General features: G+C 54.4%; 7 protein-coding genes across 7 annotated transcripts; 3 read left to right on the top strand and 4 right to left on the bottom strand.

Moving 5' to 3' along the window:
* Positions 1 to 169: 169 nt before the first annotated feature.
* Positions 170 to 2,037, bottom strand: BGZ61DRAFT_591330 (uncharacterized protein; the record flags this gene model as incomplete). Its single annotated transcript, XM_046256678.1, has 2 exons — positions 1,639 to 2,037; positions 170 to 1,587 (listed from the first exon to the last, which is right to left on the bottom strand). The coding sequence occupies exons 1-2, from the start codon at positions 2,020 to 2,022 to the stop codon at positions 172 to 174; spliced, it is 1,800 nt and encodes a 599-aa protein (XP_046099963.1). The 5' UTR covers positions 2,023 to 2,037.
* Positions 2,038 to 3,214: 1,177 nt separating this feature from the next.
* On the top strand, positions 3,215 to 4,293 carry BGZ61DRAFT_481971 (uncharacterized protein; the record flags this gene model as incomplete). Its single annotated transcript, XM_046249356.1, has 2 exons — positions 3,215 to 3,675; positions 3,726 to 4,293. The coding sequence occupies 2 exons, from the start codon at positions 3,215 to 3,217 to the stop codon at positions 4,291 to 4,293; spliced, it is 1,029 nt and encodes a 342-aa protein (XP_046099962.1).
* A 3,623-nt stretch (positions 4,294 to 7,916) lies between these two features.
* BGZ61DRAFT_98440 (P-loop containing nucleoside triphosphate hydrolase protein) lies at positions 7,917 to 9,047 on the bottom strand. Its single transcript, XM_046257293.1, has 2 exons — positions 8,798 to 9,047; positions 7,917 to 8,738 (listed from the first exon to the last, which is right to left on the bottom strand). Exons 1-2 carry the CDS (start codon positions 8,934 to 8,936, stop codon positions 8,026 to 8,028), a joined length of 852 nt encoding a protein of 283 aa, XP_046099961.1. The 5' UTR covers positions 8,937 to 9,047; the 3' UTR covers positions 7,917 to 8,025.
* A 5,233-nt stretch (positions 9,048 to 14,280) lies between these two features.
* BGZ61DRAFT_496974 (major facilitator superfamily domain-containing protein) lies at positions 14,281 to 16,116 on the top strand (the record flags this gene model as incomplete). The annotated part of the gene is made up of 4 exons (XM_046251078.1): positions 14,281 to 14,648; positions 14,779 to 14,879; positions 14,935 to 15,104; positions 15,160 to 16,116. The coding sequence occupies 4 exons, from the start codon at positions 14,281 to 14,283 to the stop codon at positions 16,114 to 16,116; spliced, it is 1,596 nt and encodes a 531-aa protein (XP_046099960.1).
* A 404-nt stretch (positions 16,117 to 16,520) lies between these two features.
* BGZ61DRAFT_536299 (cation transport protein-domain-containing protein) lies at positions 16,521 to 19,143 on the bottom strand (the record flags this gene model as incomplete). The annotated part of the gene is made up of 10 exons (XM_046254381.1): positions 16,521 to 16,755; positions 16,813 to 16,856; positions 16,905 to 17,622; positions 17,673 to 17,787; positions 17,833 to 18,171; positions 18,218 to 18,262; positions 18,316 to 18,657; positions 18,719 to 18,855; positions 18,917 to 19,037; positions 19,107 to 19,143. The coding sequence occupies 10 exons, from the start codon at positions 19,141 to 19,143 to the stop codon at positions 16,521 to 16,523; spliced, it is 2,133 nt and encodes a 710-aa protein (XP_046099959.1).
* A 1,356-nt stretch (positions 19,144 to 20,499) lies between these two features.
* On the top strand, positions 20,500 to 23,081 carry BGZ61DRAFT_98379 (uncharacterized protein). Its single transcript, XM_046257292.1, has one exon. It carries the CDS (start codon positions 20,606 to 20,608, stop codon positions 22,856 to 22,858), a length of 2,253 nt encoding a protein of 750 aa, XP_046099958.1. The 5' UTR covers positions 20,500 to 20,605; the 3' UTR covers positions 22,859 to 23,081.
* Positions 23,082 to 23,304: 223 nt separating this feature from the next.
* BGZ61DRAFT_496972 (P-loop containing nucleoside triphosphate hydrolase protein) lies at positions 23,305 to 25,553 on the bottom strand (the record flags this gene model as incomplete). Its single annotated transcript, XM_046251077.1, has 2 exons — positions 23,305 to 24,176; positions 24,227 to 25,553. The coding sequence occupies 2 exons, from the start codon at positions 25,551 to 25,553 to the stop codon at positions 23,305 to 23,307; spliced, it is 2,199 nt and encodes a 732-aa protein (XP_046099957.1).
* Positions 25,554 to 27,008: the final 1,455 nt, after the last annotated feature.

Here is a 27,008-nt window from a genome sequence, read left to right as displayed (position 1 = left end):
TGCTTGGGCTGCTGACTGAAACCACTCTGCTTGAGTCGAAGGCAAGTATACAAAATAGTGTTTGTCAATCCAGCATCCAAAAGAAGCCTTGTAGCGCTCTCCAAGTGCGAAGAATATTGATCAATACAATGCATCCAACTCAAACACCAACCATAGTCATGATTATTGGCCCTATTCAAGACTTGCTACCATATTCCCCAAGCACTGCATAACAGACACAAACACTTCCACTTGCCCTCTCGTAACTTCCTCATGTGATCTACTATCGTCCTGACCAAGATATCCTAAACACCCGTTGACAGCATCCCGATACTTTGGCCCAAACATGGATCTCTGTGCAGCTTTTCGAACCCCTACCAAGTCATCCGGCTCAAACCTCGTCCAGTGATCGATGGAAACGAGGAAAACGCCGAGACTGTACAATCCCACGTCTCCAACCCCGTGGTATAACAGCTCGTCTTCGCTTGCCGCAAGTAATTTGGGGTCATCGACCTTAGGAACAGGCTCCATTTCCTGGTGGTGCACCTTGCTCCGCTTGAATTTGGCTTTTAGATGCAGAGTATGAAGCCAAGTGCCTGGATCTTTCGAAGGTGACAGGACTGCGAAATCGTCAATCCGCCAACACTTCTTCAGCCAAGGCGTGCACTGAAACATAAAGGCTGCCTCTGCTACATTGAGAGCCAAGCTGAGGCGCTCTATCACAGAGAAATGAGTTCCATGTGAATTGTCGAATAAGTCCTTCAGAAAGAGAGTTCTCTTTGAGCGCTCAAGCTCACTGTATCTAAAGGACTTAATGAATGTATGCCGCCATGTTGAGTTCGTATCCAAGTATCCCAGGTAGCCGGAGTATCGGCCTTTGAAAGAGGGTTTCAGGTCGAGACAGGTCCTGTTGCAGTCCTCGCGATTATCTGGAACCAATGGAATGTCTCTAGATGTGACGGACGACAATGTGTTTGTGTTTGATGTTGAGTGGTCATACTTGGCACGCTTCATCGGAGGCTGTATCAATTCATCGCCATCCTCCCAAGATTCTAATGATGCTAAGTAAGTATCCTCCTCTTCATACTCTCGTTGAGATTCCACTTCGAGACTCTCTAGAGACATGTCAACGTCGGTTTTGCAGAGCATGGTTAATTTAAGTCGTGTGCAACTTGCACCGGGGATTTCCATGGGTCCTGGGAGCATTGAGCCTTTTGAGCGCCTTGGGAATCTTGGGAGTTTTGGAAGGCGTAAGCGCACCAATCGTGCTAGGTTGGGCACGTCCAGGGAGCCCATGAAGAGGTGTGCAACGTGCTGGATGTGGTCTTGTTGGCGGCATTGCCAAGCCCCGCAAATGCCGTGATACAGATCACTAGATGCAGATCTGATTGTTGGTATCTTGGTCAGAAGCTCCTCCACTTTGACCCGATCGATTGCTTCATCTCTGAGCGAAGCCGGCTTGTCGAGCCCCTGGATCTTTTCGCGGAGAGATGTGAGGTCTTGGATGAGTCCTCGAAGCTTCTTGTGCGTATCTTCCCACTCGGTCTCGATAAGCGTCAACTTTCCCCGTCTCTTGAGCCTGCGCATGGCGTCTTTGAGTCGCTCGCCCTGAAGCGGTTAGTTGATAGTGCTTCTCATTCGCTTGGGTATAACTCGTACCTCATTTGTTTCGGTGCAACGATCAATTGCTTCGCTTAGAACCCCTAGGAGCTCGCCCACATCTTCCACAAGGCCCATGTAGCCCTCATAGTTGGCTCCCAACCCACGTTGCACTTGGTCTTCGAACACGGGGTCTTCCCACTCCTTCCGATGCCCATCAGCTTTCATCAGCAGGATTATTTCGTCGTCGAAGGCGAAGCGCAAGAGGTAGTGGCACTCTAACTCGAACATCGACCTATTCAGATTGAGCCTCTTTCGCATCTGTTTCAAGGCTTTCGAATAGTGAACAAAAGTCTTGAGTTTCGAGTGGACTTGTCGGTAGGACTTGACAGCCAGCCCTATCAAGGGGACTACGCCCGCGACTCCCAGCGCAAGTTCGGCCATGGCGGGAGAATCGAAACTTGCAAAGGTTGAAGAAAACGGAGCGGCGCTGGAATTGAAAATAGATTGACCTCCTTCAGGGAGCCTGACGTGGGGGCTTTGATTGGTCTCTGCTGCACAGCCTTGTTTGTCAACCTGGGCTCGGCGCTTAAGTCAACAGATATTCCTTGGCGGCATGGAACCGGGGCTGAGGAGAGGCTTAGTCGACTTGCAGCCTGATTGCATCTCGTCTTGGTTTTCGCAAATTCTTGAGGATCTTTGCTTGCTTAACCTCTTGAAGGATCTTCTCAAAGTCACGCTGCATACCCATAACTACACGATCACTCATTTTTGCCAAGCTGAGAATGGAGCCAAACGAACCAACCCACCATGACAAAACTCCGCCAGCAGAGCCCGACACTTCCCACGAGCTTCGCGCACGTCGTTGGAAGTGTCCCGTCGCGAAGTGCACAGCCAAAGGGGAGAGCTGGAGCACCGAAATGGACAGAGACCTTCACGTCGACATCAAGCACCCAAACTTCTCGCTCAACCCTAGCGACAGAGACCGGCTCTCTAGCCCTGACGATCTACTGGACTATCCGAGCATTTTGCCGACTCGTTACAACCCTGGCAAAGTTGTGAATTATTCTCCCCCCCCCCTGAGGTCGACGGCAGTATACGAATCGAAGGCCATGACACTGAGCATGGCTATGCTCCAGGCTTCGCAGTACAGTTTATTGAGCCGACTCTGTTGGGGATGTATCTCGACAATGAAGCAAGTGTTGTATGAACCATCGTGGCGTAAAGAATTATCAGAAACTATCAGGATGAGACTTGATAAGAGTCGAAGCATATTAATCCTCTGGTCGGATGGACATGGTCTCGTGGAGGGTAACTTGAATGCCGTGATTGCCAAATTTCCACTTCTTCGCCGGAAATTGTCCGAGTTCTTGATTAGCATCGGAACTACCTTGTCTACAAGTATTGACCAATCGCGGGGATGGAGTATTAGCAGAATCACTAATTCTTTGCAGAAATACTACCGGCGCTTTGGCATGACTGCACGGTTCAAGGCAGACTTCTTCAGGCCCTGGCTGAAGAAGCCAAGGTAGTGGCCTACCAACCCATTGACCAGCTTACCGACAGCGATGATGAGGACGATGGAGATAGCGACGACGAAAGCGACGACGACAAGTGTTCAAATTCAGAACCCGATATGGATGGCTATGCTAGTGAGATAGAGGCAGACATTGAATGTCTCCTAGATCTTCAAACCTTCATCCGGACACCAAGACTCGAGCTAAGGACGACGACTGTAGAGGAATCTCTACCGCTGAAGTTTGAAAGCTTAGAAGATCCATCTGGCGTGTACCCCCCGATCTTCGTTGACTTAATTCAGCGCCGCTTCCCCAAAGCCCCTAGGTACATTGTCGACTGCTTGGCAACTGCCTTTACTAGCCGTCTGGGCAAACATCTTCGGTTGAGCCGTGGGAAGTCCCTGAGCAGGGAACAGATGTTGGGTGAAACTGATGAGGGCATGTTTGTGTCTGTCAAACTCCATTGTGATAACGATGGAGACCCGCGCATTCCATTATTTTTTCGTACCAAACCTCATACAAGAGCCCTGTGCACGATATGCAACAAAGTTGCCCCCTTGACTCCAAGCTTTGTTTGGGAGTAGGTTTTCTACTGATGATGACCCAGGAATCTGCTAATTAGATGATCAGGGCTCATGCTTTCAATGACATGAAAGTTTGGATTTGCCATGAGCAGGGTTGTAGCCGTGGTTCATCTTCTTTCGCAACAACAGTGGAGTGGGTAGCGCATCTGGAAACTGAACACGCGTATGGTACAGAATGGCCGTCAATTACTTGCACTTTCTGCGGTGAAGAAACAAAGAGTGGAAGGTCTTCAATTTTCCAACACTTTGAACTACACATGAGAGAGACATGTCTAGATGCCACGGAGGCGGTTGTGGGATACAGAGGGTTACCCATTTCGTTGCAAGAAGAAGTACCAGGATCGGAATCCTTGTCTCAGTCTGACGAGGAGGTTCTCTTTAAGAGTGCGAAAGAGGCTAAAGACAACAAAGAAGGGGGCATAAAGAATCTTGGAATCGAGACGGCGCAGCAAGATGTACATGAAAGCGTCCAACTTGGTGCTTCGCACAGGTCTTTCGATAATGAGGAATCGACAGAAACTGCCGAGGGAAAAGAGACAGGAAAACGGATCGTGAAGGCGGGAAGCGATGAAGAATCTCCGGAAAGCGGTTTGAACCAACTGAGCGACGAGTGACGAAACGAGAAAAGCGTTGAATAGTTAGCCCAGGGGGGCTCTGGCAGCAAGCAGATATAGAAAGCAAGTTGGTTTGAAGTTGGACATTATTTCGCGCATGGGCGACTGGCCCTTCAACACTAACTGTTGTTGTTGCTACCGTTGCCGCTGCGAGAACGGCACATGGGACCATAACAACGCAGACGCTCAAGGTCGCGCGCGAGAGCGAGGTTGACGCTTCTGACACAACCGTTAGCAAGATCTTTGAGGGCGCGAGGACCAAGATCTGTGCCTGGTCCTACTCGCAACCCAATTCGTTTATCCTGACGCGTGACGAGTTAGACGTCTTGGCGTACTTCTAGCACTAGGGATATTGTGATAAGACGATGTTGGGTGCTAGGACATGGCAATAAGAAAGCCAAGCCTGAGTTTGACCGCGAGTCATAGCGCATGGCTAGCAATCGGAAACATAGAGTAACATTGCGGAATATTTTGACAGGGTTGGAAGTCTTAAGGGCCTTGTAAAAAAAAAAACAGAGATCATTCAAGCTAAGTTGCTGTAAGAATAAAGGAACTCAAGTCATTGTGCTGTATAACTAATTATGACGAACGACAGTGGAGGTATGGGCTGCTTGGCGAGAATGATCGGATCGGGTTCTGCAATGCTTATTTGAACATGAATGACTGTCGGCAGTAGTATTCTCAAGGATAGTTACATTGCGCAGTTCGCAGAAATGCAATTGTGTACATTTACTACCACCCGCAATGCCAATTTTCTCTGCCACCTTCCTGCCTATACTAGTCTGCATTTTACAATATTCCAATCCCTCGACTTTGGTCATGAAGCAGTGTACGGATAGAAAATGTGTTATAGAGTAGTCATAGACCAAGCCATACCATCATCTGACCCAATGCTAATCGCCGACAATTGTTCATCGGCTCGGAGGCACAGTACTTGGCTGGTCACCTGCCTTCCAAGTCTCAAGGTCAATGAATCTATAAAAATAGACTCTAGACGTGTGCTTCCCCAGGATTTATTGGTGGGGACCCAACGAATGGTACGGCCAGGATCATGAAACACTCACTCAATACGATGCTACCTACTACGTAGTATGAGCTCAAACTCGAGGCAGAAGACACAAAGCTTGAGCATTTCGCTTCACACCCTCTCTTATCTAGGCTAGACCGCATTCTAACCTTCCATTGGACATCTCGTATTCTGAATACCGTATTCTAAACCTTGCATTCCGGAACTCGGCAGATCGGCTCGGCAGTGCGGGCCATCCTATCAGCTGGCTGGACCCCTGCGGCCCCCGCCCCTGTGAGCGACGCATTAAAAGGGACGAGTTCCTCATGCACCGTATTTGAGAATTCCCTCTTATCTTTTATTCAAGCTTGTTGGGGGTTGGGCCTTTAAGGGAGTGACGGTTTGTCGCTGGCAGTTGTGGCTACGCACCCGATGTGTGGTCCAATACCAAGCGACCACCCAATGGAAGAGACATGTTGCAAGGCCGTCAATCCTGTGATGCGTTGCGATGACCAGTAATGGGATGAAAACTAACAAGTCATGTCACGAGAGGGCCATTCAACACCGGGCGATGGCGAGCAGCGAAGCTTTCAGAACGACTAAATGGGGATCCAGTCCTTGATCTGAGAGGACGACGAACCAGCATGTTACGACAACGGCAATGATGAAAATTCTGGCAACGCAACTATTGAATCTAGATCTCTTGGCGGCGAAGCGACGCCCATGTGCCTTGGTCACTGAAGTCGCAGCTTTCAGCGTGCCAGCCGACAACTTAGTGACGGTGCCCGGACCCAACTTGTACGAGAGGAGAGTGAGTTCCCAGCGCCATTGTCGAAGTAACCAACACGTAAACCGATGACAAACGAGGCTCGAAGCGATATCATTACGATTTTTCACCATAGCAATGGACGAACGCGAGCGACACGATCCAGGAACAGACCGGAGGAGGGGCTCTTTTGAACGACGAACTAGGATTCCCTTTATCTTGTCTACGGTTTACGGTTCTGAGGACAGGGACTCCTCAACGGACTCCTCAACCTTGAGTGTCCCTAGAAGTGGTTCCTGTGACCGTGAGCCCGCTAATATTTTGGTCTCAACGGCCATGTTGCTCGCTCGGAATCGTATGCATCGAAGATGGCATGGTTCTACTTTCTGGCGCTTTAGAAGATGGCCATGCAGGTGTCGACGATCGTAGTATTTGCATGTGCCGTGCCGAATACCCGGAAATCAGCCAGCTCCATCTGGGCCGAGGTGGCAACCTGGGAGCGTTCAGCGATATTCTGATATCGAGACGTAAGCCTCGAGCGTCCAGGCTGTTCGTAGACCAGGAGAAGCCTCACAAAAACAAGTTCTCCGCTCAGAAGGAGTAAATCCAGAACCCAAGGGAACTGTCACACTGCAGCAGCCTCGTTAATACCAGCCCGCCCACCCTGCCACATCACCATGACGCCCGCGCACGTCAACCACAGCTCGATGACGTGACGAGGACTCGCCGCGCCAACCCCTGGAACCCCAATTTCGGAGCGAAGCACAAGTGAGCGAAAGAAGCTTTTCCGGCCGCGTCTTCCCCGGATTCTGGCCCCAAAAAGGTTTCCCAGAAAATGCTGCTGCCTGTCGCGCGCGGGGATGCAAGGCACAGCCGGCTGCCGCATGGCCTTAGGGCTGACGGGCAAGGGGGGGGGTGTGCAGAAGCTGCGGCATGGGATTGGTGGTGGGGTTTGAGGTTATTGAGACGACCTGCGATGTTGCCCGGCGGTGTTTTGGCTGCTAATGCTAATACTACGGACGCTAATTGTGATTTCTAGGCTGATTTCTTTTAATTTAATTTGATCTCCTGGGCTGTTGCCCGGGTTGACGCCACCACCAAGCTATCATCCATTCTGGTCTTAGGCGAAGCCGCGCACAGTTCGAAATGAGCCTAAACCATCACCAGCTTCGCAAGATCGTCGAGCCTGAATGAATGTCCCAAAAACTACTAAAACATGATTTATTCATCAGCCAAATGACGCGAAAAGGCATTGTACAGCGCCGATGAACATGGCTCAGGCCATACCTCCAAGGAAATTGAGGCCTGACCTTGGAAATCTGGACGTGTCCCATTCCTCGCTAAGTCATCGATCCAAGCGCAATTGTCTCAGACATCAGAGAATAGCGAATCACATCTAGTTCACACACGCAGTCGAGCCAAGAAAAACGGAATTGAGGAATCTTATGTATTCAGAAAACAAAGTTGCCAACGCCCACAACACCTCGTGCGCATAGCCAAATCGACTGGCGCTTTATAGTACAAAACCCCTTTTCCTTGGCAGAAGCCCGACTGGTCGTTTCCTGCCGATCTGCATTGCTGAGAAAATCAGAAAAGAACATGAAATCTAGTTATAATCGCGTGGTTCTTATGTTACCCTCGAACCGAATGTCCAATGCCAAGCGACAGACTGACTGGTTCGAGGGCACCATGACGCTTGCTTCCACAGAGAACTCCTCCGATAATCGCTCACGTCCTCCCTGAATGTTAGAGCGACACACGATGCATCATACCACTCCAGGGTCAATTAGCTTTGACCACCCCTAAGCGGGGATTTTCCCACCAGCTGGATCCCATTGCGTGTCTTGGATTTTTTTCTCCACTGGCCATCGCGCCAGTCGACGATCCACACCCTTGTCATGTTTCCCAGGAAAACGCACGTGTATGGTGTGGATACGTCACAGGCCGCCCCGCGACGAAATTAAATGAAGCCAAGCAGGCTGGAGACAGCGTAGGCCGACAGGATGGTGATGATCAAGGTGAGGACGTAGCGGAGAGCGACGTTGTACATCTGGTTGCGGTTGCGGCGGCGCGAGCGGCTCACGAAGTCGGAGTTGTCGTTGACGTTGGGGAACGAGCAGCCCTTGGGGACGGCATCGCCAAGGAAGTTGCACAGGGGCTCCCAGCCGTCCTGGACGCGGTACTCGAGCAGGTTGTCCTTGGGGACCAGCGCGCGGATCTCGGCGTAGTGGCGCTTGAAGACGTCCTTGCCGCGGTTGGGGAAGTCGCCCTCGAAGAAGGTGTCGAAGAACTTCTTGAGCATGGGGTAGTACATGCCAGCGGCCCAGTCGAAGTTGGAGAGCCAGCGCAGCTCGTGGTCGGTGACGCGCCAGTAGACCGTCTTCATGGTCGAGGCGTGCCACGAGTCGACGTCGCGGTTGGTGAGGACGACCTTGGCTTCGGGGTAGGCCTCGATGAGCTCCTTGGCGAAGGCAATGGCGGGCCAGTCACAGACGGCCTGCGAGCCTCCGAGGAGCTGGTCCCAGTCCTCGCGGGTAAAGGGCTTGCCCTTCTTGTCGTACTTGGCCGTCAGGGCGTCCATCCACATGAGGGCATCGGGGGGGTTCTCGATGGAGCAGTTCATCATGTGGTAGGTGTCGACGTAGCCGAGCTGCTTCATGGCGGCACGCATGGCTAGAGAATTGAGGTCAGTCGGGGCTCCCAGAGGGCGCTATTCGCAGTGGAGCACATACACGCAGTGCCGGTCCGGCCCACGCCCAGGATGAGCACCTTCATGGGCACGGAGCGGGTGCAGTTGCGGCGGTTGATGTCGGTGTCGGCGGTGAAGACATCGGTCTTGGGCCGGGGCTTGTAGGTGGCGGAGTAGGCCATTGTGAAGGTATCGAAGTGCGAAGGACGACGGCGGAGGTGTTGGTGCGAAGAGGGACTGGAGGGGTATCAAGAGCAAGCAGGAAGCACGCAGGAAATGGGTAAGACGATGAGGATGTGGAGCGAGAGACAGACGCGAGAAGCTGATAGAGAGGGAGGGCCAAAAGAAGGATTCGAGGGAGATGTAGAGGCAGGTATATGAATAAAAAGGGTCGGGACAGTCGTCATGCTAGTCTGCTCAGCGCCGTACGTACCAGAGTACTGTACGCGTCCCAGTCCCAGTCTCCAGCAACCCCCCCGGCGACAGAGGACAGAGGGAGCCTCGTCAGCGATCCAGACGTCGTCAGAGACTAGTGCCCATAATTTACATTGCAGCACTTTACCTGGTCTCTCCCGCTCAGCGTCCCCCCCGGCTCCGTTCCCCTGGGCCAAGCTTTTCTCTTGGCTTTTGTCCCTCGCAGCGGTGCACAGCGTAATGGCTTCTGGCGATGTGCGGCGCAGGAGGAAGGGCGTTCGCGCCAGGGGGTCAAACTTGTTCCCCCCACCGCGCAGCGCTAGAGCCACGCCCGTGCCCCTGGACCCTGGCCATCCCAGCAGCCGGGTATCTGGCTTCCCACTGGCCGACGGCCTGTTGGTGGGTGGCGCCGCGCTGTAACGCCCCGGCCGGTCCAGTCGTCATGCCTGGCCCTAGCGCTCGGCCGTGATACGTACTGCGCGCAGACGGCATACGCAGGCCACTTTGCGCTGCGGCGGCATGGCAAATGTCTAACATTTCAGCTCTATCTTGGCTTTGATACATGTGCAAGCGATGCGGTTGGGACGCTTAAATATGAGGTCTCGACGGCCGCCCAGCCGAGGCAACAAGGCGAACCCAAAAGAAAACCGGACCTGCATGAGGTAGGATTCTCTAGAGCTGTAACCCGGGTTCCAGTTTGACATGCGGCGCTTTCTCCCCCGCGTATGAACTAGAGGGTCGTGCTATTCTTTCCGTCCGTTGTTCCTGTAGTGTCCGCCCAACCCCAAACCGTCGTAGCCACGCCATCCAACGTGATCGACGTTGGCCCCAAGAGCACTCGCCTTGGCAAGCTTGGCTGAGCTTGGTTGAGGACGTTGAATTCTCTCCGAGTCCCACCAGGCCTCGAGCTTCTCATGGATGCTGCGTCTGTGAATGTCCTGACAAGGGGGACCCATCCTCTCGAGAATGGGTACGGCTGGTCTCAGAGATAATCAGCCGAAAAACACACCATGGCTCCCCACCGGCCTCGGTCCCCTTTCTCACATCACAATCACAGATAAACTACCCAACTCTACATTTACAGTACAGTAAAAGCACATCCGCATCCACACGCACCAACCTTCTATTCATGTTCCATGCAGCGCGCGAAGTACCTGCCCCGTTGGGTCCGTCCAAATCTCCGCCCGCAAGCTGACGTGGCCCCGGCACGAGATCGCCGTCAACCGTCACGGATATCGTGGTCGGACTCCTTTCTAGTCTGGCCCCAGGTGTCTCGCGTGGTGGCCCAGCCGCACTGCGTTGATCGATGCGGCGCGGTTCTCGTTCCGTCTGTGCTTTTTTCTGTGCTTTTTCTTTACTTGTTCTCGGTGTGTGGATGAGTGTCTGGCTTTCGTCCACGCATCGTCGTCATGTCGTTGAATGGGTTTAAATTATACGTTGCATCATATACGTACGCATCCTCCATTTGGGGTTGGTATGTCAGTCAGCAACGCCTTATCTGAGACGTGCTAGAAAATAACCAAATCAACAACCATAACAGCCCCTAATAATAACAATAAGAACACGTCCAACGTCTCTCAGCCACCACCTCCCCAGCTCGCAAACGTCATCCGGCACCGATATCCATGCGGATGTCGGTCTCCCGGACCATCGGCCCCTGACTCCACACATTCCAGAGCCAAGGCCGGCGATCCTGTCACTTCCCCATATTAATCCATCCACAACCCGCCGCCATGCTCCAAGGATCCAAGGATCCCAGGGTGCATCTTGCCGGGGCAGGCTAGGCCATGCACGAATCCTAGCTTCTCCAACTCCCGATTCCTCCTCTTGGTCCCTGGTTCATCTCTCCGCCGCCAGGGTCGTACTGCACATGTATCAACCACGTTTGGCCTTCCTTCGCTCCCGATCTCGAGATGGAATCCTCTGATCATCCGTGTGTGCGTTTGATGAATGGCCAGACAGTATTCATCTACCATTCAGGGGAAATAACAATCGTCCTGATCCTTGGTGAAATCCAGCCGAGATGCCCATCTAAATCAACTTACGACAGCCCGACAACTCGCTCATGGGAAGTCAGGCCAGATGGAGCGCCTCTAGCCTTGACTTACGTACACATGCGCGAATTGGGACTTTGGTCCAGATGAGCCGTAGACCAAGCCTATCCAGGGCCGAGCTTCACTTGTTTGCTTCTGCATAGTGATTGTCTTAGAGGAACATTGCACAACATCCATCTCCCAGTTGTCCTACACTTTCCTGTGTTTTTTTGTGCATGTTAACAGTGGACAATCGAGTCGGAGACAATGTCCCGCGTCTGACAAGCCGAGTTTTCGCTCACCTTGCCCTTTTTCAATGTTACAGGAGAGTACAGTACCTGGACATCATGACCAGGGCTCTCTCCACCACTGGACCTGCAGATCACGCTCCATCATTTGTGATGCTGATGGGCGTTGAGGTGGGCGCCCCCTGAGTAATCCCAGTGCCTTTCATCACCCGTCCAATGCGTTATTAGTGTGAGTATCTCGCTGGTCAATGGCTTTTGATCTTCAGGAGTCACGGTGTGCATTGGGCGTTAACATTATCCAATTCGACTGAAGAGGCGCCGAAGGATGAATGACATGTAACACTAGGTACACAGTAGTCGATCATTCGCCGCGTAAATGGCCGAGGGTCACAACAATGCTCGGACAACAACCAGCATCAGGGAACTAGAAGACTGATAGAATCTTTGCGGCTGACCTTCCGCCACGGTTGACGTTGGCGTTCAATGATAGGCCTCCGACGGGTCGATGTGTGTAGTTGATCCCAGCATGGCGACGGTCCCATTCTCAACGACTTCCGAAATTGAGATTGCGCTGGACGCTGCCCGGGAATACGCAACTGGGTGCGTACGCGTACGGCTTAAGCATGCGTCAGCTCAGCCTTACGCACGTCCTGTTTCCGACCCAACAGTGGCTAGTTTTGCGTCCGCGATGTCGGGGTGTGACAGGCTCAAGAGGGACGCGAGGCGCAGTACATAACTTAGATGGCGGCTCCGTGCAATCAATGGAACGAGCGGTGGCTGAGGAGGATCTGACGTCTCTCTACTCCATAGGGCAGATGGATGGATCGAAAGTGGCAGGACGATGAACGATTCGGCACTTGGGAATGGTGAGACGGGGTTGAACGCATGAAGCGGAAGGGTGTTGGAGATGGCGCGTGGCTGATCATCTCGAGACGAGTCTGTACTACTCGGCTAATTACAATGCTGCCCGATGCTACATACGGACTTCCTCGTGACAGCGGGAGGTTTGGCTCGTCGGTGAACTCATCTGCACCTGATGTCTCGGCTGGTTGCCCACGAGACAGTTCGGGCGGTCGCCCGAACAGGATAGGTTTAGATGATCAAGATAAAATGAGTGATGATGCGGTACATGCAGGAATTGATATTGGCTGCACACCACACCGAGATCGGTGGTCGGCGTTCATCGTTCCGACAATTGAAGGTGGTGTCGCGTTCCATCCTGCGCCGCAACGATGGACAGGGGAAGGGATCTAGCGTTTGGGGGCGGATAACCGTGGCATGCAGCCAAGCGAGCCGCCGGAAAGCCATCCCCCAATCCGCGACGATGGTACACGCCGGGTTGGCCATTTTGGGCGGCTACTGGCTGTGTGCCAAGGCGATCCCCCTGTCCATTTTGCGAGTCTGTCTTTTTTCTCTTGGTCTGGTCTCACGCGTACTCCTGGACGACCTAGGCTTGAAAAGTGGGCTTTTGTAGTGTGCCGGACTGTTTTTTTTGCTTATTTTCTCAGTCTTTTGGGAATGGCCAAAGGGGCCAAATGTCACTTTGACTGTGCTGAGTGGTGGCCAAGCAAGGGAATCCCCATTTCTCTGCTGTTGTTTAGCTTGCGTGGACTGAGGCGAGTTTGTTGTGAACCTGCACATCCACATCCACATCCACGTCCACTCCAAAACCCACATTTGCAATCCACATCCCACACGCATCCACACCCATGTGAGCTTCAACTGGGCCCCCGTCCATCAATTCACGCCACGCCATGCCCCCATGTCCCCCATGCCATTTCAAGGTCAAGTCTTGTCCTGTCCGCTGGACGTCGTGCATGGTCTATCTTCAGGCGGATGGAGACGCACGCAAGGGTTCCTCCATCGTCCAGCTGCATGAAACTGCTCTGACGCGCTCCGGCTTTCGCTCGCCGGCCCTCTCTTTCTGTCCACCGGAAACTTGTTCGTCGTCGTCATCCCTCTAGGTACTTCTCCTCCTTCCTCCGCGCGTTCCCCTTGTGTCTTTTCCGCTGTCGCCGGCTTCGTGGAGACTGTCCGCGTATACCACACGCACGATTCCACTCGCTCCCACGCGGCTAATTCTTTTTTTGGCCACTGGCGGTTTCACTCTCCTTCTCCTTCACCTTCTGTCCCTCGCATTCCTGCGCCGTCCATTATCTGTTATCCTAAGATCCGCGGATCGCTTTCCCCAGGTCCGCCAACGCACGTCGTACATACCTCGCAGCGGCTCACTCGTTTTGCCTGCCTTACGTTGGGTTGCGCGGTCGTATCATTCCCATTCCGATCCCCAGTCATTCGCTTCTCTGCTGTCGCATCATCTCTCGCCAACGCTGCTTGTCGGTTTCCTACCTTGCCCCGGCACCTCCATTCCCTTCCTGGCCGTCCCCAGTCTTTTGCCGCAAGATATCCATCCCACTCTTGCTCGTTCCCCTCCTTGGATTTGGACCCATCCGGCTTCGGCGGTTGAGTACGCGTACGTAGTCGCTGCCGGCTCAGCCAGTGTGCACCTCCCGCCGTTCGTCATCCCTTCCGTCCTTCCCTTCTCGGGTGTGTTATTTATTATCTCGCTCTGTCTCTCGCTTCCTTGATCCACCATGCCTGTCCGGCCTTCCAACAGCGAAGCCGTATCAGTACCCCTGGACCCCCGAGGTCACCGGCGCCGAAAATCCCGGAATGTTTTGAGCATCTCCGAAGGCTATCCCGCAGACGCCACCAACAGCATCGCCATGGAAAACTTGGAGGAAAAGGACTTAGACGTCGAGTCTAGGATTCGCGATGGCTTCATTGACGAGCCCCAATCCGCCCCCGTGCAAAAGGGTCCTGTCAGCTGGATGTCGCTGCCCCGGAAAGATCAGCTGCTCGTGTTATTCATCGGACGTCTGGCCGACTTCCTCCAGGTCGCTTCATTACAGGCCTACGTTTTCTACCAGCTCAAACATATGGACAGTGACCTGTCTGATTCCCGCATCTCAGAACGTGCTGGCCTCTTGCAAGGTTGCTTCACCGGTGCCCAGGTATGCACTGCTATCCTGTGGGGCAACATTGCCGATGCCAGCTGGTGTGGTCGTAAGTGGGCGTTGATTATCGGTCTCGGAGGCACGGCGCTCTCTTGCGTAGGATATGGGTTCTCGACCACTTTCTTCTGGGCCGCGTTTTGGAGAGTGTTTGGAGGTGCCATCAACGGCACTGTTGGTATCATGTAAGTGATGAATATTTCTTTGATTGACGAAGGATGTGAAGCGGCGGACGAATTGTTGTATGGGAGGAGGAGAGTTGGAGGATGTTAGGAAATATTCTGCACGTTGTCCACGATACTAACAAAGAGTCAGTCGAACTATGATTTCAGAAATCACTGTCGAGAAGCGGTTTCAATCTCGCGCCTTCTTGCTTCTGCCCCTGAGCTTCAACGCTGCCAGCATGCTCGGCCCAAGTTGGTTATCCTCTCATCACCCCTCCCATTCAGATTGCTAACCTTTGGACTACAGTCATGGGCGGTCTCCTAGCTGATCCTACTACAACTCTCCCCAACTACTTCAGCGAGGACGCCATCTTCGGGTTCCAGTGGATCCGTGACTATCCCTTTGCCCTACCCAGCATCCTCAACGCCGTCTTCCTCGGCTTCTCTACCCTCATCACCTTCCTATTCCTTGAAGAGGTATGCTCTCTCATGCCCCGACCCAGCGAGTGTCGCAAACTAACATCTTGTCTAGACTTCCAAGGATCGACGAAACAAATACGATCCCGGTCTCCATCTCGGCTACCGCCTGAGGCGCAGCGTCGCTGGTCTCATGGGCCCCAAGTTCATGGGCGGCTACGCCCAAGTCCCGCTCTGGGAGCAGGGCGAAACCGCCACCGAAAAGGCCGCCGCCGCTGCAGCAGCATCAAAGTTGACCAAGAAGATCGGCCGTCTACCCTTCTCCCGCATCTGGACCCGCAACGTCATCTTCACGCTCATCAACAGCGCCTTTTACGACTTCCAGCTTGGTGCCTTTACCAATATTTGGTCGCTCTTCCTCTCCACGCCGCGTTACGGAACGCCCAGCACCACTGGGGGAACTGAAAAGGTGTATTCCCGATCTCTTCCCTTGCTCTTTACCGGAGGTCTGGGCATGCCGGCCTCGACTGTTGGCGTGGCGAGCTCGTTTCTTGGTCTCCTAGGCATGATCCTCCAGTTCACCCTCTATCCCCCGGTCCAGGCCCGTCTCGGCACAATGCGCTCTTTCCGATGGTTCCTCATCCTATTCCCCGTCGCGTACTTCATCGGTCCTTATCTCTCCATCCTGCCCTCCTCCACACAGGCTCCAGAGGCGGCATCCGGACCCTGGATCTGGGCCGGCATCATCCTCATCCTACTACTACAGGTCATGGCACGTACCTTTACCCTACCAGCCACCATTATCCTGCTCAACAACTGCAGCCCGCACCCGAGTGTGCTCGGCACGATCCACGGCCTGGGCCAGAGCGTGTCGGCCGCGTTCCGAACCGTCGGTCCCGTTGTGGGCGGCTGGTGGTACGGATACGGCCTTGACATTGGAATGGTGGCCTGGGGATGGTGGGGAGTTGCTGTTGTTGCAGTGCTGGGATGCGGTACGGCCTTGCTGATGCACGAGGGTACTGGACATGAGATTTACCTCGAGGGAGAGCGGGAAGAGATGGATGATCAATGACACGGCTAAATCATATTTCCTTGAGTAGGGCGCAAAATACCCACGCATGATACGATGCATCAATAGAAATTCCTTTTTGTTCATTTCCATGTCTCTTGAAAGTGCTATCAAAGTCAAATTAAGGCTAGGTATAAACTGAATGTTAACATAAAAATAGCCACGCTGGTAATGTAGAACGTCTATCATGATGCCGTAAAAGAAATACATCAAGTCCGAAACGCATTAACTGTGAAGTGGGAGCTCCTACTCCATGTCGGTTTCTTCTATCATCCAAACTCAACAACCGCAATGTGACAAAATGCTTTCTAAGGTGGTTTGAAAGTCAACCATCCTATCAGAAAAAGCTGCCTTCTTTCTGAACTAGTGGCAGATAATAGGCGCTCAGCGTACAAGCCACCAACCTATCAATTACCAATCGCAGAGACTCTAGACCGTGGTCTCTCCAGCTCCAGGGTATCACGATCATCCCACACCGAGTTTTCGTTGGGCAGCACAATGGCTCGATCAAGCGCATAGGGTAGGCCGCGGTGGCGGCCTCGCAGCATCATCGCGCAGAGAACGAGCTTGGCAAATGTTGAGAACTGACTGCAAAACGAGGTTGAGACAGTGGGATACCCGAGACTGAGGCCGACATTTCCACTGCGAAAGATCAGTGAGTCAGGCGAGAAAAGAAAAGAGAAGAGACGGAGGACTTACTAGGCTGATACGACTTCGAATAAAATAGGAAAAACAGTAAACGCCTGGGAAATGTTAGAAACAAAGTAGATCCAGGCAGCCAGGCGACATACGGGGTCATCGTTATCCATAATGCGAGAGGACTCGGCGATGCATATTGCGAAAATGCCCACAAAGATGTACCACAAATCGAAACTCAGCTGATTTCGTAAATGGGTCATGAGATACGACGTGCCCTTATTATCCTCCTCAACCGGCCGACTGGGCTGGTAAAGTCCCAGCGACCGCTCCTCATACGTGTTGGACGAACGGATGGCAATGGCAATCGGGTACGCAGAAATGTACATCATCACCAGCAAGCTCAGCTGCACGGCGGGATTCACGGCCGCCAGGTTGAAGCTTGCGGTGCCAGTGTGCCGTGAGCTGACGGACTGAAAGATGGCGGCGGCAACGCGTGGCCCCGCTGGCAGATTCGCAACGGCGGAATTGTCAAGGTCCAGCACGATGATGAGCACGATGTCGACAATGTTGAGGAGAAGCAGGAGGCCTACGAGCGCCCACGTCGGCCCGCTGGGGAAGAGCAGCGTGTAGCAGCGGCGCGGGTGGTTGAGCAGGAACGAAAGGGGCTCCTGGATGGAAGAGCGGCTGGGCGAGAGCTTCGACATGGTCCAGATGAGGAGGCGGAGGAAGATGGGATAGAACGTGTGGCCGGCGAGTGCGCTGAAACTCATCATGAGCATCGGCGCTGGCGCGTCGTTGAAGGAGATCATGGAGTCAGGGGTCAGTGTGAAACCCAAGTTGCTAGTCATTGTCTGTGCCGTGTAGAATGCCCTGATAGAGTGAGATGATGAACTAGTGGCCGATACAAGGGATTTGCTTACCACCAGTGTTTGTTCTGGCCACATTCCTCGATGTAATCGGGATATTTGGGATCAGCGTACTGGATCCATCCAAGGAGGAGGATAAATCCAAATAGATGCAGTCCAAAGAAGTACGCTAAGTCATTAGCAAGGTCCGTACATAGACTCAGCCAGAACTCACAGAGAACAATCTTGAGCAACAGCTTCAAGCTCCTGTACTCAATTCCGCCTAGCTCCTCGCGATCCTCCGATGTCATGTTATGAAACAGCGAGTTCCGTCCCACGGTAACCTCGCGCGACAGCTGAGGGAAATCGCCCACCGCCAGTGTCGGCTGGGAAACCAGGGACGGACGCCGCTCCTTGCGAGAGTCAGTGTTGCCGAGGATGAACATGGACGAAGCCACGCCGGCAACTCGATCCATGGAGCGAGCCTCGGATAGGAGCGGCCCATCGAGGCGGCGGCGGCGGAGGTTTGGATGAGTAGAAGTGCCTGGGCTTGGGATTTCTTCGATGCGAAGGTCTATATTGGTTAGCATGAGTTACGGATGTTGCAGGTGTGTGTGTACCGTCTCGGCTTACACGGCCGTCCGTGAGCTCGACAATCGGTTGTCCTGGTTTTGGGTTAGTTTCTGGCGGTGTAGTCCGTTGTGGACTATGGTATTACCCTGATCGCGATCGCGCGGGCCGGGAATATACAGCGCTGCGTCCCTTCTCGGATGGATATTGGTCGAAGGATCAAATGTGATGCGTGGCTCGGGCTCAAACGCTTCATTCTTCTCGTCGCCGGGAATGGATTTTTGCTTCTCTGTCGAGTCTTTGGGAATTGTCACCTGTCGCGTTTGTGTTTGATCATCTACTGATTCCCTGTGTCCCGCGAGAACACCATCAATACCGCTCGCAATGGGCGAGCTAGCACGGTCGTCTGGAGTGTCGGCGGGGGAAGACTTGATGCCCTCCTCGAGATCATCGTCCTGGCCACGACGTGACGCTCGTCGCAAATGAGGTTCTTGAGGCGCAAAAACATCAGTACTTCTGACGGATATTGGGGTGCATGAGTGGGGGCGAACCGGCTTGTATAAGGTGGTTCCGAAACCACCAGAGCCGCACTACAACAACGAGGATGTTGACGAAGCCGAGGTTGGTGAACATGGGCACAAAGTATAGAAAAAGCTGCTGGTACGTCTTGAGAAGCTTCAGATCGACCCTATTGGCCGTCGGGAACGGTTAGTTGCCAATATTGACCCTGGCGGGTACATGCCACTCACGTATTCAGGCCCGACTCGGTCGAGGCGCTGACTCCAAAGAAGTAACTGTCAACGGCACTGATGTTGCCGTATGGGTAGAGGATGGCCAGGCCCAGGAGGCCCATAACAACGATGTACACATCTGCAGGCCAGGGTTATTCTCAGCCACATCACCACACTGAGGAGCATCGCGTTTGGACGCTGCACTTACAATGCAGGGTCACAAAGTTGGGTGAGGGGCGCCACATGGTTCGGTGCTCTGGCAGGTAGCGCAGAGTAGTGACCCTGGATTGCCTGTAACAGGTTCGTGACGACGCTGGGACGAGGAAATGGACGCTTGCGGTGCCGTGTCCCGAGCCTCAGTCTATATCTAAGGGCAGTAGGTTAGATACGGAAGATAGGAGGGATAGTGCATGCGATGAGCGAATTAATGCCAAGCCATCAAGCGCAGTCCGCAGCCATGATTGCGGCGACAAAGGTGGTGCATCATCTAAAGAAGCGGGCCATCTACCACGCGTACGGTACCGCAACACTGCCGCATTCTGACAAGGGAACCGGGGTTTGTCATTGCTGCGTTAAGGGATGACTTGGTCGAATCCATGTGCCCAATGTGCCGAGACCCTGGTCAGATCGGCATCTGACGTCTCATGGCCGAGAACAGCCGTCCCTTGGAGACTCGGATGCCGATTGATTGTAAGCCGGAATGGCGGTGGACGAGTAAAACGGGAGGCCTCGCCATGCCGGTTTTGGCAATCTGAGAAATGACCGGCCGAGGGGCTACTGACGCCATGTGAGATGACGACAGTGGCCGAAACGCCGGATCAATGGGATCGTTGCAAAGCACCTGTAGATTAGATGGCTTCACTTGCGGTGGCTGTGCTGGATGCGCCGGAGATATGACGATTGGGGTCGTGAGGGCACCAATGCCGAGGCGTGGGTCGGGACAAAGGGTTAAGCATCCTTCGTAACCGTAAAATTAACTTTATTCTCCGTCGTATCGGTCGTTGGGATGATTGTCTTGGCGATTAGCGATTTCATGAACCTGAAGCTACGAAGGGAGCTTGAGCAGTGTTCCACATTTGGTGGCGACCCCCGCTTTCATCTGATTCAGTCCTATCCGTATCCGTTCTTCCATATGAGATGAAAGAATCGGGCCTCAGGAACTTGACATGAATTTAGGGTTTCTGCGTTTCTCTAATCCTTTTCAAAGCCCATCACACTGCTCGCGAGCATGACACAATGGAGGAGAGTCGCTGAAGTGATCTCACGAGTTGTCAGACGGAGGGATCGGTCCGGCTAGATGACCAAGGAAGTAGGGTTCTTAGAGACTGAAGATAAGAAAAATCCCTTACCGGGCAAGACAATTAAGAAGACAAAATCAATCAGAAAATACGACATTATTAAGGTAGTAATTATTATTAATCCAATTAGCATAAATTGAGAGTATTTAATTGTATATTTCGCTGTGTGAAAGGCACAACTCAGGCTGTCAGACCCCTCTACGGTGTCACGAGATCTGACACGAGTCCTCAGCACGTGTCGTGTCACATGACTGGTAGCTTTATTGTTCGCGCCCGCCAAACGCGGTCGCAAAGAAGGATGGTACGTGTTTGCGCCGACGCGTTGGCAACACAGTTCAACCGTCACCTTCACATCACACATCACCAGTCGCGACTTTGTTGATCGCACAGGCTACCCCGATCCCGCTCCATGAATTTCGGCTTTTCAGACGATGCCTCTGGCTCGTCGAATTGGTTAGGCTTCGGCCGCACTCAGCGCAACGCGAGCGCAACATCACCTGGGGTTGGCGCTGCTTCTAGCATTGGAGCCGGCGCTGTCGCATCAAGCCCCAACCTCCTCAACCCTGACGAGACCTCGTTCGCCGAGTCGTATCGCCCCGAGACTTCGCCGTTGTTCAATCCCATGTTCCTACCTCGTTCCGACGCCACCTCGCCGTCGGCCTTGACCTCCACCAATGCCCCAGGCTGGGACTGGCAGCGCGATTCGGCGCCCGTCGAGGCTGGCAACTATCAATCGTCCCCCTTGGCTCGTGGCGCGCGTGCTCAAAGTCTCGATTTATCTACAGAAATTGAGGGCCAGGCGCTTCTGGAGAAGACCGATGCTCAGGAGCCGGTCGATGCGTCGCGTCGCGGATCTTCTCCTCTCCAAGAATCGGCTGCGCAATCCGCAGATGCCGAGAAGGCAAAGCAAAATGCGATGAACTTTGGAGGATCGGACAATGTTGAGGCACAGGATCAGGGACTTGGTACTGAGACTACAGAGGAGATCATTGCAGCAACCAACCATGTTTCCGAAGAGGCAGCTGGAAAGAACGCGACCGATGTGCAGGGCACTGAGGATCAGGCAGCAACCACAGTGCATCTAGGGTCACAATCGCCTGTCTCGACAATCTCCAATGAGATGAACCAGCCTGAAACCGAAGAAATGGTTGTCGACTCCGAGCCTCCTGCTCCCGAAGAGACTCAGCACTCTCCCAGCGGAGAAGAGGATGCGGACGAATCCGGCATCCCACCCCCGTCTACAGCAAAGCGAGGCAGACGCAATGCTAGCGAGATGCTGAACGCGGCGGCGAAATCGATCGTCAAGAACATTGATGGACCCCGCAAGCGCCTTTCGTTTGTCCCTTGGTCCCCAGTTGTCAAACCAACTCCTTTGGCGAAGCGTGGGCGCAAGTCGATGCCAGCTAGAATCGATGCTGAGACTCCCAAAAAGCGAGGCCGTCCACGAAAGAGCGAGACTGTCGCCACCCCGGCTACAACTACCAAAAGCCCGGCCAAAAGAGGACGACCCAGGAAGTCTGATGCGCCGGCAACGACCATGCCCAGTGCCACGAAGAGACGAGCGGGTCCAACTCCCCGCCGCACCACGAGCATCGCCCAGACTCCGGGAAAGTCGCCCCTCAAAGCGGTTCAGACTAACTCCTCCGCGGCGACTCCAAACAAGGTTGGCCGTCCCCGCAAGACGCCAGCTAAAGACACACCTGCCGCGACAACAGAGACCCCCAAGCGACGTGGTCGACCTCCCAAGAATACTCCTCAGCCTTCATCAGTGAAGCCCGTCGCTTCTAGAAGCTCCGGTCGTGGACTCAGATCAACAGATGAGTCCCTGCCTGCTACGCGCGCTGTTAAGCCTCGTGCTGTGCCATCTCCTGCGAAGCGAGGACGACCTGCTAGGAAGGCTGCAGCACCAGTCTCAAAGCCTACGCTGGACAAGCCTGCTGCCACACGAGGCCGCCGAGCTGCCGTCAAGGCTGATAACAAGGATACTGCGGTTACTGCGGTTGCTGCAGCTCCTATCGACCCGCCCAAGAGACGCGGACGTCCCCCGAAGAACGCGACTACGTCTAAGGCAGAGGAGCCAACGGCGAAGCCTGAGACGAAGAAACGCGGGCGTGGTGCAGCTGTTCCAGAGCCCGCTTCCGTCCCAGCCCCGAAAAAGCGCGGCAGAGCTGTCCAGACGAAAACTGATGATGCTGCACCAGCGGCAGCCAAGCCACGAGGCCGCCCAAAGCGCACTCAGCCGGAGGCCGATGCACCTGAACCCCCCGCAAAGAAACAGCGAACTACGCGAGGCGCGGAGGAGCCAACCGCTCCAGCACGACGAACAGGACGCAGCGCAGCAAAAGAAGCCGTGGTAAAGGATACGGCATCATCCACTCGCGCAAAGACAACGAGCTCCAAGCCTGAGGCCGCTCCAGCAGCGGCCGAGCCACCCAAGGCTGCGACTCGTGGCCGCGGCGCTGCAAAGTTGGCCGCGGACAAGCCAGCACCGAAAACCCGCGGTGTTGCCGCCAAGTCCGGAAAGGGCGAACTCCCCAGCTCCAAGGCCGCCGCGGAAGAGAAGCCAAAGCGAGCGAGTGGTCGCGGTGCTGGTCCTACAGGTGTGGTGAAGAAGACCGCGGAAAAGGCTGCGCCGCGACGGGCCTTGAGATCCAGAGGATAGAGTGGTCATGGAATGGTACTGGGAATGGGTGTGGTATATTGAACAATGCACAACGGCTCAGGAGTTTTGATGATTGATCAGGAGTGGTTCGGCATCGGGGGCCTTTTACGAAACGCGGCACTACTGTATTATAAGTATCTCTCGATGAAAAGAAATGCGCGAGGTGAGGTTTTTGGCCTCTAGCTACCTACCTTTCAACCACGATCGTGCAAACACTCAAGCTGCTGGTTGACAGAGACTTGTATCCGGTGGCATAGTTCGGACGTGAAATACAAAGGAAACCAAGAATGGAATCACCTTATTGAGGGTATCCTAGACGCTACAAAGACCTACACTAACTTTGGACTTATTATATCAGACTTCAGACACCAAATGCTGTAGTCTCGCAGAGTTCATCTCTTTTTCTTCCATCTCCAAGGGATTAATCCATCAACAAATGACACGCATCACTCATACAGCTCCTTGTCGACGTCGCCATCCTTGGACGCATGGGGACTCGTCACCTTGATGCCATTCTCCAGCCGCGAGAGCGTCATGACGTACCCCTTGTGGTCGCACCAGTTGCGCACCATCTTGACGGCGTTCTTGATCTCGCGGCCGTTGAGCTGCCACAGCGAGAGCTCGGCAATGTCCTCGTCGTCGAGCGGCTTGTCGGCCGGCTTCGCGTGCTGCTCCTCCTCCTCCCCGTCGGTGACGTCCTTGACGCGCGCCGCCTGCTCGGGCAGCCGCTGCAGGAACTTGCGCCAGATGCTCTCGCGGGCGTCGCGGCTGAGGGCCTGGAAGAGCAGGTGCAGGCTGACGCGGCTGCGGAAGGCGGAGTCGATGGTGTGGTACAGGTTGGTGGTGAGGAAGATGATGCCGCGGAAGTACTCGAGCTCGCGCAGGAAGATGCTGACGAGCTCGTTGCGGTGGATGTCGTTGGGGTTGCGCTCGGCCATGAAGACGTCGGCCTCGTCGAGCAGGATGACGGCGTTCCACTCCGTCGCCATCTCGAAGACGCGCTTGATGTTGGCCCCCAGCGTCGCCGCGTTGATGCCCAGGTCCTCGGCCTGCAGGTAGAAGAGCGGCCGGTGCGTGCGGTCCGCGACGGCCTCGGCCGTGAGCGTCTTGCCGGTGCCGGGCGGGCCCGACAGCAGGATGATGAGGCCCTGGCCCTTGCCGACGATGACGTCCTCCATGACGGCCGAGGAGCCGTTGGTGAGGTTGTGGTTCTCTACAAAGGAGAGGACGAGGTCCTTTTGCTGGTCGTCGTAGACGAGGTGGGAGAAGGCTTGGTCGTTCCAAACCATGGGTTCAATATCCTCGATATAGAATTGCACTAGGATCGTCAGTCAGTTACTTGCCATCTAGTCTGTAGGATATACTCACCCCAGAGCTTGTTCTTGAGTGCATACCCCCCAATCATCTCAGACATGAAGGCGAGTTCCTCGGGCTTCTCGAGCATCTCATTCTTATTCCTCAGCTGCTTCTTCTCGCTCAACCGCTTCTTTTGGGTACTCGGGGATTTGACCTCCCCCTCCTCTTCCTCCTCGTCTTGCGGCAGCCGTCGGCGAGCACGGCGAACCTGGTTCCGCGCCGTCTCCGGGTCCTTATTTTCTCGCTTGCCCAGCGCGAGGTGGTACTTGTTGTAGCCCACGACGTCAATGAGCACACGGCCCTCGACGTTGTGCTTCTCGATGCACTGCTTCTCGCCGTCGTGCAGGGCGATTCCGGTGTAGCAGCTATACTTGAGTCCCTGGAGATCGAGGACTTTCCTGCCTCGGGTGACGAGGTGCTTCATGATGGCGTCCTGGTCTGAGTGGAACTCGAAGGGGTAGTGGCGGAGCTCGCGAATAGGGTTGTTGCCAGTGAACGCGGGGATGGGGAGCGTCTTGTCCTGCCAGACGAACTCCTCACCATTGAACGTCATGATCTTGCCCTTGACCAGGAGGAAGGTGCCCTCGTTCTTCTTGACATACTCGGTGTCCTCGACCTTGCAGAGGAACTCAGAGTTGAGGCCGTAGCTGTAGACGGTGGAGCCGCGGGGGAAAAGAGTCCACGCCGTCTTGAAGTCAATCAAGCCACCGTCGAGGAGATGGCGTCGCTTGGTCCTCATCTCGCCAAACATGTCGTCGAGGATCCTGAGGAACAGCTGCAGGTAGCCCTTGAGGGCGTTGTCGACGGCAGTCTGGCGGTACAGCTCCTTGATCTCGTCCTGGCAAAACCACAGGCCACGGAATGGCTCCGAGAACTCAGCGGTGTCGTGGACGTCGAGGTAGACATTTTCCTTCTTCAGAATGGGCTCGAGGGCGGCGACCAGCATGGGGTTCTGGACCTCGATCTGGTGGTACTTGAGGGGGAAGCGGCCGCCAACACACGGCTTCTCGCGGTCCTTGACCTTGTAGACCTTGATGGCAACGCGGTCCTGGGCGCGGGCGGCCGACTTGGAGAGCTGCTTGGGCGGGTAGTCGACCCATTCGAAGTGAGTCGCATTGGAGTTGCGGCCCTCGTACAGCGTCTTGATGGTGGTGTCGGAGCCAAACGTGGGGTCCTTGGAGGGCGCGGGCGTCTTGGGGTCATCCTCAGAGGTGGACGACTCGAGGTCGAGCGGCTTGTTGAGGGGAGAGTCCTGACGGTGGAGGATCTTGCACTTCCATTTCCAGACGAAGTCGGAGACGTCCTCGCGGTCAATGTCGCGAATGTCGCTGAGGCCCATGGTGACTGACGAGGCGCAGTGGGAGAAGCAATGGGTAGTGACGGTTGGCAGCAGAGAGCAGAGAGAGAGAGGGTTGAAACAGAGCGGAGGTGCCGGGAGCCAGGCCAATAAATATCCTCGCGTCTCATGTACCTGGAGAGCTCAAGCCTCAAGCCTCAAGCCTCAACGGTCAAGCCTCACACTGCAAAGCCTCGACCACGACCACGACCCAACAGCCTGTTTCCTCGTCCTGCACGACGTCGTGGCAGCCTGAAGGCGCAGTGGGGGGGAGCTGACAGGCGACTTAGGACTCGGTGTTGCCTAGGGAGCAAGCGTCATGGTTGTATTGTGGCATAGTGGCATTGTGGCATTGTGTCGCCAAGGAACAAGTGCCGAAGTTGAATCGCGAGCTGCAGTTGGCTGTTGGCGAGGCGTTGGTCCAGCCCAGCTTCGGACCCGGCAATGACTCAAAACAAGCCATGGCATCAGGCTGGCTGGGGTTGATCTCGTCAATCTCGCTCAGGCCGCCTGGCTTTGATACTCGAGGTGGCGCGCTATCGTTTGCGACGGAGCAGGATACGGGGCAGGCTGATTCGCGGGCGTTCTCTCAACTGGAGCAAGGGAGCTGTGATTTGTGACAGATATTCCTTTTCAGCGTCTTGCAGAAAAAGTAAAGACCAGCCAGGCTCATCAGTGGTCGTTGTGGTTGTGGTATTACTGCCCCCTTGCACCGAGGTCCCCCTTGCACCGAAGCGTGGGTGGCCGCATGTCCCCTTTGGGAAATCCCACCATCAGACGTCCTGGAGGACTAAGGTTGTCTCCGCCGGCGCTCCACTGCATCGCCGGAACCTCTCCAGGGCTAGCTACAGAGCTACGTACATAGCTACAGGGGGCCAGTAGCGAGTCGCCAGGGCGTTTTCAGGCCTGCGCCCCTCGCGGGGTGGTGGCGGATGCCTCCCGCTAGTGGGCATCTAGCGCCGGCAAGGCGACTCGGAGCTTTGGATGATGTGCCTTGGATACGAAAGATTTGGGGGCATGACATGGCTCGATCTCTCTGACAGGGGGGGAACGATTGGCGGATTCCTGCTGAATCAGGCTTCCAGTTTTCAGACGATGCGACCAAGATTGCCTTGTGATCGGCAGTCCGCATCGTCTTTCTTAGGGCACGAAACCCACGTAGGTTATTTGTCCCCGTATTGAGTTGAGGCTCCCACGCACTCCCAGCCATCCGTTTCTCGTGTCCAGATATATCCAGGACCTACTCCGTACACGACACGAGAATTAGATCATGATGAAAATAGAAACCCGCAAAAACACTCTAAAGCCCCCTCATTGGACAGGATTTAAACTTTATCTTTTTCACAACACAACATACTAGTTGCCAGAATGGTGTAGGGTAAGCGATACGCGCACACATGCGGCCCACCACCAAAAATGCCCCACACATCTCCATTTCCTACAATCGACGAGGGCACA

This window comes from Ilyonectria robusta (genome assembly GCF_021365365.1).
Source record: "Ilyonectria robusta strain PMI_751 chromosome Unknown BGZ61scaffold_20, whole genome shotgun sequence".
NCBI classification, from domain to species: Eukaryota; Fungi; Ascomycota; class Sordariomycetes; order Hypocreales; family Nectriaceae; genus Ilyonectria; species Ilyonectria robusta.
This window is presented reverse-complemented; position numbering and strand designations above follow the sequence as displayed.

What these genes read in the sequence shown, in the direction of transcription:
- BGZ61DRAFT_98440 (XM_046257293.1), bottom strand. Translation starts at nt 8,936, where the DNA reads ATGGCCTACTCCGCCACCTACAAGCCCCGGCCCAAGACCGATGTCTTC. An exon ending in GGGCCGGACCGGCACTGCGT is followed by an intron (nt 8,739 to 8,797) that starts GTATGTGCTCCA and finishes TCAATTCTCTAG; the next exon opens with CCATGCGTGCCGCCATGAAG.
- BGZ61DRAFT_98379 (XM_046257292.1), top strand. Translation starts at nt 20,606, where the DNA reads ATGAATTTCGGCTTTTCAGACGATGCCTCTGGCTCGTCGAATTGGTTA.